At 36.8% G+C, this 10,429-nt stretch overlaps 2 protein-coding genes across 2 annotated transcripts; one reads left to right on the top strand and one right to left on the bottom strand.

Moving 5' to 3' along the window:
• LOC18600419 (DNA excision repair protein ERCC-1) lies at positions 207-4,050 on the top strand. The gene is made up of 9 exons (XM_018120554.1): positions 207-539; positions 963-1,098; positions 1,577-1,680; positions 2,126-2,225; positions 2,441-2,517; positions 2,816-2,915; positions 3,055-3,126; positions 3,202-3,270; positions 3,411-4,050. Exons 1-9 carry the CDS (start codon positions 301-303, stop codon positions 3,741-3,743), a joined length of 1,230 nt encoding a protein of 409 aa, XP_017976043.1. The 5' UTR covers positions 207-300; the 3' UTR covers positions 3,744-4,050.
• Positions 5,747-8,999, bottom strand: LOC18600418 (serine/threonine-protein kinase CDL1). The gene is made up of 6 exons (XM_007030844.2): positions 8,474-8,999; positions 7,857-8,101; positions 7,145-7,530; positions 6,661-6,793; positions 6,327-6,416; positions 5,747-6,213 (listed from the first exon to the last, which is right to left on the bottom strand). The coding sequence occupies exons 1-6, from the start codon at positions 8,799-8,801 to the stop codon at positions 6,052-6,054; spliced, it is 1,344 nt and encodes a 447-aa protein (XP_007030906.2). The 5' UTR covers positions 8,802-8,999; the 3' UTR covers positions 5,747-6,051.

Below are 10,429 nucleotides of genomic sequence, written 5' to 3'. Positions count from 1 at the left end.
TCTATTTAAGACACGAAACAGGATAACACTAAACCCAAACTCACTTAACTCTGTATTTTATCATATCATGTTAATATGTTGTATCCAAAATTGTCAAATATCCTAAATATGGTTTGGATTCAAGAGCTTCTTTTTTGGGCCAGGTCAAGCTTCCAATCTGTTTTCAAGACTAGCCCAAACAAATTGGGTTATGAAAACTTACAGGAGTTAAACTTAGGCCTGGCAACCTAAAAGAACCGTATTGTGTTTTTCACTTCCTCTTTGAATCAAAAATCCAGCAGGGGAAAGTGGAAGAAGAAGATGGAAGAAGGAGAAAATCAAAGAGAAGAACACCAAAACAAGAGGAAAACACCAATAGTAATAGGAATTCCATCATATAAAGAAGTAATAGAAAGCTCTCAAATAAAATCAACCCCACCTTCTCTCTTCACTCCTTCTCAATCTTTTTCTCAAGCCTTCAATTTCATTAAATCCTCTGAGTTTTACTCTCCTCCTCCGGCTCCTCCTGCCCCCAGCAGCGCCGCCATTTCCACCCCAAGGTAATTTCTTTTTTCTTGATTTTAACTGAACCCTTTTGTCAAGTTCCACTCTCGTTTTTGTTTCAGTTTTGGTTTAGTTTGGTTGAGTTTGTGCTTAAACTTTTGTTCTTTCAATCGAAATTGGCTGTATTTTTGGTGGGTTTTTTATTTATTTAATTTTGGTTGAACCCTTTTGTTCAAGTTTCATTTTTTTCGCCATTTTTTGTTTAACTTATTTGAGTCTTCCATGAATAAAAGTTGGTTTTTTGAATTGAAATGTTTTTTTTTTAAATTTAATTCTTTTGATTAAAGCTTCATGTTTTTCAGTTTTGGTTTAGTTTGTTTGAGTTTCTCATGATTAGGAAACTAGATACAATTCATAAAAGTTTGTTCTCTCAATTCAAATAGCTTATAATTTTTGTTTGTAACTTTGGTTAATTTTAGGCCAGTTGGTGAAGCCAATGTGCCTTCTTCTTCTGCTGCTGCTGCTGCTGCCTCTGCCTCAGCTTCCCTGGCTGCTGCTTCATCATCATCCAATTCTTCTCAGAGTCGCAATGCTATACTCGTTAGCCATAGGCAGGTGATGCTATATAATTTTGGCTTATGGCATTGAAATAAATAGCTATTGTTTTGTTTTAGCTTTTTTTTTTTGTTTATCTTTTGATGAGTTCATTGTCAGTTAATCACCAACCATCCCCTTGTTTTGGTGTGAAAACCTTTGCTCGGCAATGTGGTTTACTTTGGAGAAGTTTTTTCTCACTTGGTTTTGTTATTATCATTCTCCGCTGTTTCATTGTAATAGATCTTTCTTTTATTTTTTAAAGTTTTCAATTCATTATCAACATTTAAAATTAAAAACATGTGAACTGTTAAGATTGTTCTGAACTGCAATGCAAAGAAACTTATAATCCTAAACCTGCTGAGGAAGAATCTAGCTTCATTCAAAAGCTGTATTATAGGACAGAAATAGTGAATCGTTTTAACAAATATAACTTTGAATCTTTTTGTCTACCTTCAGTTAAGTAGCCTAAACATAGATGTATTTTTACTTCATGCAGAAGGGTAATCCCTTGCTCAAACATATCAGGAATGTGAGATGGGCTTTCGCGGATATTGTTTGTGACTACTTGCTCGGTCAGAACTCATGTGCTCTCTATTTAAGGTTAGAACTACTACCGTATGGCTTAGTAGTGTAATATAACAGTTTTATGTGCCTGTGAAGGTGGAGAGCAAGTGTTCTTTCCGTCATAGTTTGTTATCATGCTTAAGATTTCTATTTTTATGCAGCCTTCTACAGGTCAATGAAGGAGCAACTTAATAAATCAAAATCAAAATTATTAAAAAGCAGTTTGAGATTTTAGATAAGATTCCATGCTCTTCCCAGTTCTTTGTATATTTGAAAAACTATAGGTTTTTCTATCAATTTTTTTTTTTTAAAAAGAAACTGTGGATTTTAAGAGACAAAAGTAGTTATTTATTTTTTAGTGAAAGATATTTTGGTCTATTCTTCTATGTTCAATGACTTGTTTGGTAGGTCTACTAGTTTTTTGCTTCTGTTGAAATGTGCTCTTATGAGTCCAGCTCATTGAGTTCATTACTTGATGCAGTCTTCGATATCATTTGCTGCATCCAGACTATCTATACTACCGTATCAGGGAACTACAGAAAAACTTCAAGCTTCGTGTTGTGTTGTGTCATGTTGATGTGGTAAACCTCCCTTCCTTGTAATGATCTTCTTATATCTCTTTGATTGTTTCCTATAATTTACAGATTCAAAAGAAAGAAAAAGGGTGCAGGCTGACAATATTCCTTTGTGTGACAAAGGAACAATTATTTATTTGTTACTTGCCCCTTCCATCTTCCCCAAACAAACAAAACATGATACCTGGTTGCTCATTGTTCAGAGTTGTCTTTTATTGCAGGAGGATGTTGTTAAGCCTTTGCTTGAAGTTACTAAAACAGCTCTGCTTCATGATTGTACTCTCTTATGTGGTTGGAGGTATGGTGAAGATCTTTTGATGCATGAAAGAATAAATGCTAAGCATTGTTTGTGAATCTAAATGGCAATATAATATTTTCTAATCATTGTAAGTTCTAGCCTTGTTATATCTATTCTGTAACATTTATGTCCAAAGATAAGTTGCTGTTCTTTTTTAACCCTTTATTTAGTCTCTAGTATGCACTTTTTTCTATTGAGTTGGAATACTGTTACTGATGAATTAATTGGAAAAGATGGACAGAAAACTTGCCTCAATATGGTTTTCTTGACAGAACTTTCTTGCTACTATTTGGTGTAGCTTGGAGGAATGTGGTCGCTACTTGGAGACCATAAAAGTATATGAAAACAAACCTGCAGACCTCATTCAAGGCCAAATGGATACAGACTATTTATCGAGGGTATCATTTTTTCTCTTCTTTTGAAGCTTGGTCTCTGAATAAATGTACTTACAGGCCATTATAGTTTTTTCTAGACTAATTTGCAAGGTGCAAATATGATGCAATTTTTTAGCTGAGATTAGTTTTCTTGTGATTGTAGCTAAATCATGCTCTTACAACCATTCGACATGTTAACAAGACTGATGTGGTCACTCTTGGTTCTACATTTGGGGTGCGCCTGTTGTTTCACACCTAAAATGCCAGTTTATTTGTTGGTTTATCTGTCCTGATTATCATGTTTTGGCAGACTTTGGCTAGTATCATGGATGCATCAATGGAAGATCTCGCTCGATGTCCTGGCATAGGAGAGCGGAAGGTAAAAGTATTTTAAGTTTTTATATTTTGAGAAGCCATTTTATGGGTGGTTCTTTTTGTTGATCCAAATTACTGCATAAGACTATTGTCTTTATTTTATGGGTTCTGTTTAATGTTGTTTCTGAATTCTTGATGGATCAGGTAAAACGCTTGTATGACACTTTTCATGAACCATTCAAGCGTGTAATTTCCAGCAACCCTCCTGTTCCAGAAACTCCAATCCTCAAAGAGGCTGAACCATGCTCAGCAAGTGAAGCCACAGAAGCAGAGAAGGATACTGAAGATACTAGCAAGCGTAGGAAAAAGGAACCTGAAATGAATGTTAAATCAGCTCTGACTGCTGCTTTTGCCAGGTATGCTGGTAAAATTAGTAAAAAGAGCACTAAATCAAAGGGTAAGGAGCGAGGAGGCACCAGTGCTGCTGCAGAACCAGTAGCTGCAACTAAGAATTCGAAGGAAGGGGTTGAAACTTGATCTCCCATTTGCTACTTAAACCTATCTCTGACTTGCAAGCCTGGAGAGGTGCAAATGCTTGATGATTGTTGAGCTTCTATCAGATAGGTACTTTACAGGATGTGGAGAAGCTGAAGTTTATATTGCTTACAAATCCTGAATTTTTTGTAATCTTTTGCAGAGGTTATAAATTCAGCCGGTTAAGAGTGTAAATTTGTAGCATGTCTATATTGCTTTGAAACAGGATATAATTTTCATCTGTCGACCTTTGTTCTCAAGTAATGAAGAGTTTCAGAATGAAATGCAGTGATATTTTCACTGGTATTTACTCTTTTGAGTAGAACATGCATCATAAGTTGATTCATTTGATGTAAAACCAAAGCCAGAAGAGTGTTACTTCCTGCTGCTACTCTACCCTCAATGATTTTTATATTTTGTTTTAATCAGAGATTCTAACTATGAAACTTCGCTGTGATTAATTGAAAAATTCTAAGAAACGTGATTGTCTTTGGCGACCATGATTCTTATAGAAGTGTTCCAAAGTTTTGCCGAGTGCCAATCACCTGCTTAATGATCTTATCCCAAATGTTAATCAGGTTTATGTTTGAAATGGAACAACTAGATAATATCTTTTGCAGCTGTTCTTTGTCATTCTTCACATTTTGCTTTCGGACATTAAGGTTGATAGCCTAGGCTGCCTGTTTCCATCCTTCAGAGCCAAGATTAGATCAGTGGATAGCCTTGGAGAAACCCAACATGATGTATTAAATACTAAAGATAGTTTGTTTCCTTTCTTTAAAAAGAAACAGTAAGAGAGAAAAATCTCATGAGAACAATTCCCCAACAACTTCCTGTTGGTAAGTGCCTAGTGGCTACCAAACCATGTTTCACCCAATTCTCACTCATCTTTCTGTATAAAAGAATGAATTCTTTTCTAAGGTTTTCTTGCCATGTGCTAGGTTTACCTTTAGCAGGATGGGCTAAAACAAAACCCCAAGATTTCTAAGTCCAGAGAAATGGTGAATTGTTCTGTTCTGACAAAAAATTCCTGGCATTTTAATTCAATGAAGCTTCCTGCTGGTACTCTGTCCAAATTCCAGATAAGAGCGAAAATGATGGAGCAACAAGAATATTAAAAAACCTTGCAAGATTGCAAACCCATCCCACTGCTTTAGTCTCATAGGAACATATAGCCTAGGTTTTGGCCTGCCATGCTCTTAATTTTGTGACACTTGTATTTTTGTTGCTTCATGTCTTGTAAGCTGTACCTCACCATGAAAACTACGGATATGTTTTTGGTAAAATCCCTCTTTTGGCTGTCTCAGGTCTTGTGCTTTTCCACAGGATACGGCCCTTGATTCACCAACAGCACTGGATTCAATATCAATAACAGGTCTCTATCTTTCTGCTATCTGCCTTGCTGCCACTAACCATAATTTGTCTCTTCCCAATGAGTCTTCTGGGGGCCTATAGATTCCAACTTTATTGGTTTTTCTACTAGTTTCATAGCTTTAAACATAAAAGATCCTATAGCAACATTCTCTTAACCAATCTGACATTCTCACTTTGTTAAAGAACTGCTAAGTTCTGCTCCTGCCAACCTTTTTTTTCTCTTTTCTTTGGGTTTCTCCTTTCATGAAGGAAGATGGAATTCTTGTTCCTATACCTCCTCTGGGCATATCTAGGATTCGAAGAAGTAATTCTCTCTGGGCCTTATGTCCGGAAGAACAAAAAAGACATACAAGTAGTTGCACAGCATCAGACAAAGTGTACTGTCCGAAGATTCTGGCTTTTATGTGGAGCCAACAAGGCATTGATCAGCCTAGTGATAAAGGCATTGATCAAGCTTGTTTGATTCTGAAGTCCACGTCACGACTCTCAAAGTTCCCTGCCCTTTGCTCCATGCATTGTTCAATTGCAGAATGCTGATACTCTTGAATACCAGAAATTGTCCATGGACATCTACTTGCATCTTAAGAAATTATAAACAGTTACAAAATTGCATGGCAAAATTTTCATTTCTGAAAAAGAAAATAATATTTCCTTTATTAATCCTTTTTTATAACAAATTTTACATCGGTCTACAAGAATATGAATGTAAAGAAGCTTGTCTATGGCTCTTTGGAAAATCACTTCCTTCTGATTTGTGTGCACAAGTATCACTTGATGCGACATGCTTCTACTTCTTAGGCAAGCTTCAATTGAGGCTCCAAGAACTGAAAGTAACTGCAGTTGCTAAGGCTGTTTAGAACATTGTAGATGCTTTTGCTTTTTTATGCAACCAGAAGAACAGGCAAAAAATTATTTGATTCTTCGAGTCTCAAAGGCACTAATACTTGGGAGTAGAGGTTTGACGATGAACTCTAGAGGAGCCAGGGGAATTAATGGAATTGCAATTTTTAACTAAAGGGATCATTGACTGTACAACATCTACCATTAAAGGTCGATAATCAGCTTCTGGTTGCACACACATAGCAGCAATAGCAGCTACCTGAGGAACAAAATATGGGGAGATAAATACAAGGTTAGCCACCAACCGGTTGAGGCTATTGATTTGATAATATGTGACAAGCACAAGACTAATATCATAGAAGCAAACTTCACCTGAATTAGATCCTTCTTTGAATACTGTCCTTGTATAGCTGGATCAACCATTTGAGCTACTTTATCTCTGTTAGTTAACCTCGGAAGTGCCTGTTAAATTATCAAACTTTGGAACATTACTTAACAATCTTTAACCTATTCATGACATTGAAATCAGAGGTAGTGCCTCTAGTTGTCTTTGAACATTGCAGTTATAAGTTCAATTTGAAAGAAGTAACATGGTTAAGTTTTTTACTAAAGCTCTTAAGATGTTAATAAGATCAAAGCTTTATTATTGCCTGTATAGCTTACTGCTGGAATCTAGGAAAGAGAATGATGGTTTTTGGCCACTAACCCATGAAACAAGGACATGTTCTCCAGGAGGCCTCTTGATATCAACTGGCACACGGCCTGTCAAAAGCTGTAAAAGCACCACACCATAGCTGTACACATCTGATTTTGTGGTAAGTTTGCCTGTTGAGGCATATCTGCAGTGCCAAAACTCATGAAAGAGCTTAGTCATTCTTGCCAATGCTTTACATTTTTCACTAGACTTGAATGCAGTTCAGTAAGTTTTGCCAATGCAACCAAAATCTTATGAACGCTTTGGATTTTGAATATTGTTCCTGGAAAGTCATTTAAATGGTCTAAGGGTATGCGTTTTTTCTCTTCCCCAAACAATCTTTTATTAAATAAGAAAATGACAGCCGCCTAACAAGGACCTTGGTAGATGCCCCATGTGCAAAGTTGTGCATAAGATTGCATGTTCATCAGTATGGCAGTAATAATCTGATAATGAAATAGAGATGCATAAGCATGACACATGATGGAGCACTCACTCTGGAGCTAGATATCCGGTGGTCCCCAACACCCGTGTCGAAATCTGACCGTTGGTCTTGTCTGAGACCATTTTGGCCAACCCGAAATCAGACACCTTGGCTCGGAGGTTCTGATCTAGTAATACATTGGTGCACTTAAAGTCACGGTGGATAACAGTAGGCACAGCATGCTCATGGAGGAACTCAAGGGCCCTAGCACAATCAAGGGCTATCCTTAACCGGGTTCCCCAATCCAATGGCCTATATTGACTGCTGGGATGATGAAGATGCTGATGGAGAGTGCCATTGGGCATGAATTCAAATATTAGAAGCCTATGGTGCTGGTCAGCACAGTAGCCTAGTAGCTCCACTAAGTAAGGAGAGTTCAAGCGGCTTAGTAGATCCACCTTCAAAAAAAGTGTGATACTATATTTCAACCCATGTGCAAAGATTGAGTAGAACTTGCAAGTTTGAGTATTTTAATGAAAGATGGCTGAAAATTTCTATGCATATGACAATATAAGAGTGTTGACTTTATGGTTAGATATCTGAAATTTAACTTAAGAATTAAATGTGTTGACTTTAAAAACCAGAAACAATAAGCTTTTTTCAAGGTTGCATCATTAGAACTGACTCAAAGCAGAGATCTATAAACAAGAAAAAACAGAAAACCAGAAAGATACCAATGAGAGAAAACAAGCTGGGAACAAGGCTAATAAATGAAATCATTCACCTCCATCCTGAAAGCATGCTCCTCTCGCTTTCCATCTCTCTGCAGCCTCTTAATTGCTGCCACAGTACCATCAGCAAGGGTTCCTTTATACACCACACCAAACCCTCCACTGCCCATCACATTTGCCTCGCTGAAGTTATCAGTTGCCAATTCCAGCTCTTTGTATGTGAAAACCTGGACCCCTCTATATCTACTTGGAGGTGTACGCTCTATACTTCCTCCATTTAGACACCTTGCCTTCACATCTGCTCCATTTTCAGGCATCCCAAAAGATCAAAATTTGTATAAATTCCAGAATAAGCAAAAAATAATCATAATAATAATTATAAGTTGTAGAAGCATAAGAACAGGAAAAAGATCTGCTAATGATGTTACAAATGCCAAGTTTGAGTCCAAAGGCTATTATATAATCCATTTCAATATACCAAATCACCTTTAAGGGTATGTTCAATCATTTTTATCTATTTTCGTTCATAGGAAGAACAGAAAACCCGTTTGAAAACTTTAAAGTGAGATGACAGCTAAAGAACCATGTTCAGTTTTCTAAAAGATGATACTAATGAACTGCATTATGAGTGTTGAATGTGAAAAATCATGTTTCGAAAATGGATACTTACCTGGACTAGAATTGAGGTTTATAGAATTATGAGCAATGAACCTGCTGCTTGTGTTGTTAAGGCTGCCACTTTCTTTGCAACTGCCATGCTTTCTGACAGACTTACGTCTCCGGAGCAATGCTATGATTAGAAATATTGCAAACACTGCAATGATTAAGATGATGGATATGATGATTATAATGATGAAGTTTAAAGAAAGGTTGGTGCCATGTTGATGGTTTTGTGATTTAGAATGGAAACGATGGGGATTGTGATAAGTATGGTTTTTAGCAGTACTAAGCCCTGGCGGCATTGCAGGTGGTGCAGCAGCAATGTTGCTATCTTCCATGGACAGAAAAAGCAATGTAACAAACAACGAAAAAAAATTGAATGATGAAAAGGAAAAAGGAAGATGAAGCGAGAGAGACAGAGAGAGAGAGGTAGGAAGGGTAAAGTAAGGTTTTGGAGAAGGAATGTGTAGGAGTAGGGGGGTTGAGTTTCCTTCCTAGGAGGCCACTTTACCTGTATGGCCCCAAAAGAAAACTCTCTCCCTTCTCTCTGTCCCTCGTGATAAACCAAGTGTCTTATGTACTTCATTCGTCCATTCTTTTGTGATTTTCCAAGGAATGGTCATTGTCTTTGTATCAGAAAAGATTGGAAGCTTTTGCCACCATTTCACATCAATTACTTATATCCAAATCATTTGCTAATAATCGACCTGTATTTTGCTCAATTTGTGTCATCCATGTCCTTATCTCAGGACCCACACATTGCTTCCCCGGATGAACCTTCCAAGTCCCAAAATATAAGAAAAAAACTCACATAAAAGTTCGAATAGTGGATCCATTTCCAACACTTAAATCCCAGTTCAAACAAAATATTATACTTAACAAATAGAAATCTTCTGCTTCCATTTGATATTTTTTTTCATAATTTTATGTAATTTATCTATTTTTATGTTATCAAATAAAAAGTTTAATACCTAAATCTTATTTACCTGTAAACACCAAGTCCGGCAGTAAAAGAATACAAAGAATTTCTATTCTCATTTACCTGCAGACTAGAAATATACCATAAGTATATAATGTGCAAAAGTTGCATCAATTCTAATCTTTGGGTGGTTTATGATAAGTTTGGAAAATGACTTCTTGCCCCTCAAGAAGGATAGAGAGGATAGGGTGGAGTTTATTACTACCACCAATCAAATTGTAGCTTGACCCCTGGGTAGGAAAATTAACTGAGCTGTCTTTACCAAAATGGTCCAGTCAGAGTGGACAGAGCTCAACAAACTTCTTACTAGGAATCTGAAATGGAAGTGTTGGCCATCTTGCTCATAGGGTTTTTTTTTTTATCCGGAACTGTAGATGGAAAATGATACAAAAAACATAGATAATATCAAGTTCCCAAATTGTTTTTGTCTAATACAGTAAACCTTATTACCTAGAGAAGAGGAAAGACAGAGAGAGAGTGAGATTTTCTCTTTGATGGACTTGTCACAGACTCACATGTGCTGCTCCCCAGAGCACACAAAAGCACCAAACCAAATCAGCAATGGCTGCATAGAATTCAGGGAAACCAGGATTCCATCATCGAACAGTCCAGGAAAAAAAACTATAATTTATAGACATGAGATGAAAGATTATACTAAACAATGGAGGCTCGGTATCAATCACGAGAGTTCTCTAGCTTCCACAGGTTCATGATTTCAATCTCAATTCTCTACATGCATTATATGGTACTGAAAGTTACTATTGAATAATCATGACATGCGTGAATATCTTAAACAGTTCTTAAATGGATATTATTTCGTATATTTTGCATGTGAAATGCTGAGATTACCATGCACCAGCTCATCATCTACTTGCTTGACTTTCAGAGTCTCCAATGCCAATTCCGCATTGTCCTGATAACGACTCTGGATTATCCCATAAGCACAGAATAGAAGGGTCATCAGATGACAGAATCCAGTTTGCATTG

The sequence above is a fragment of the Theobroma cacao genome, chromosome 5 (genome assembly GCF_000208745.1).
Source record: "Theobroma cacao cultivar B97-61/B2 chromosome 5, Criollo_cocoa_genome_V2, whole genome shotgun sequence".
In the NCBI taxonomy this organism is placed as follows: Eukaryota; Viridiplantae; Streptophyta; class Magnoliopsida; order Malvales; family Malvaceae; genus Theobroma; species Theobroma cacao.
The sequence above is the reverse complement of the archived record's forward strand: the minus strand, read 5'-3'. Positions and strand labels throughout refer to the sequence as shown.

Excerpts from the sequence above, each read along its gene's own strand:
- LOC18600419 (XM_018120554.1), top strand. The coding sequence starts at position 301 with ATGGAAGAAGGAGAAAATCAAAGAGAAGAACACCAAAACAAGAGGAAA. Across the intron at positions 2,226-2,440 it reads TGTTGTGTCATGTTGATGTG|GAGGATGTTGTTAAGCCTTT; the intron begins GTAAACCTCCCT and ends CTTTTATTGCAG. Across the intron at positions 3,127-3,201 it reads CTCTTGGTTCTACATTTGGG|ACTTTGGCTAGTATCATGGA; the intron begins GTGCGCCTGTTG and ends ATGTTTTGGCAG.
- LOC18600418 (XM_007030844.2), bottom strand. The coding sequence starts at position 8,801 with ATGGAAGATAGCAACATTGCTGCTGCACCACCTGCAATGCCGCCAGGG. Across the intron at positions 7,531-7,856 it reads AGCATGCTTTCAGGATGGAG|GTGGATCTACTAAGCCGCTT; the intron begins GTGAATGATTTC and ends CTTTTTTTGAAG. Across the intron at positions 6,417-6,660 it reads AACATGTCCTTGTTTCATGG|GCACTTCCGAGGTTAACTAA; the intron begins GTTAGTGGCCAA and ends ATAATTTAACAG.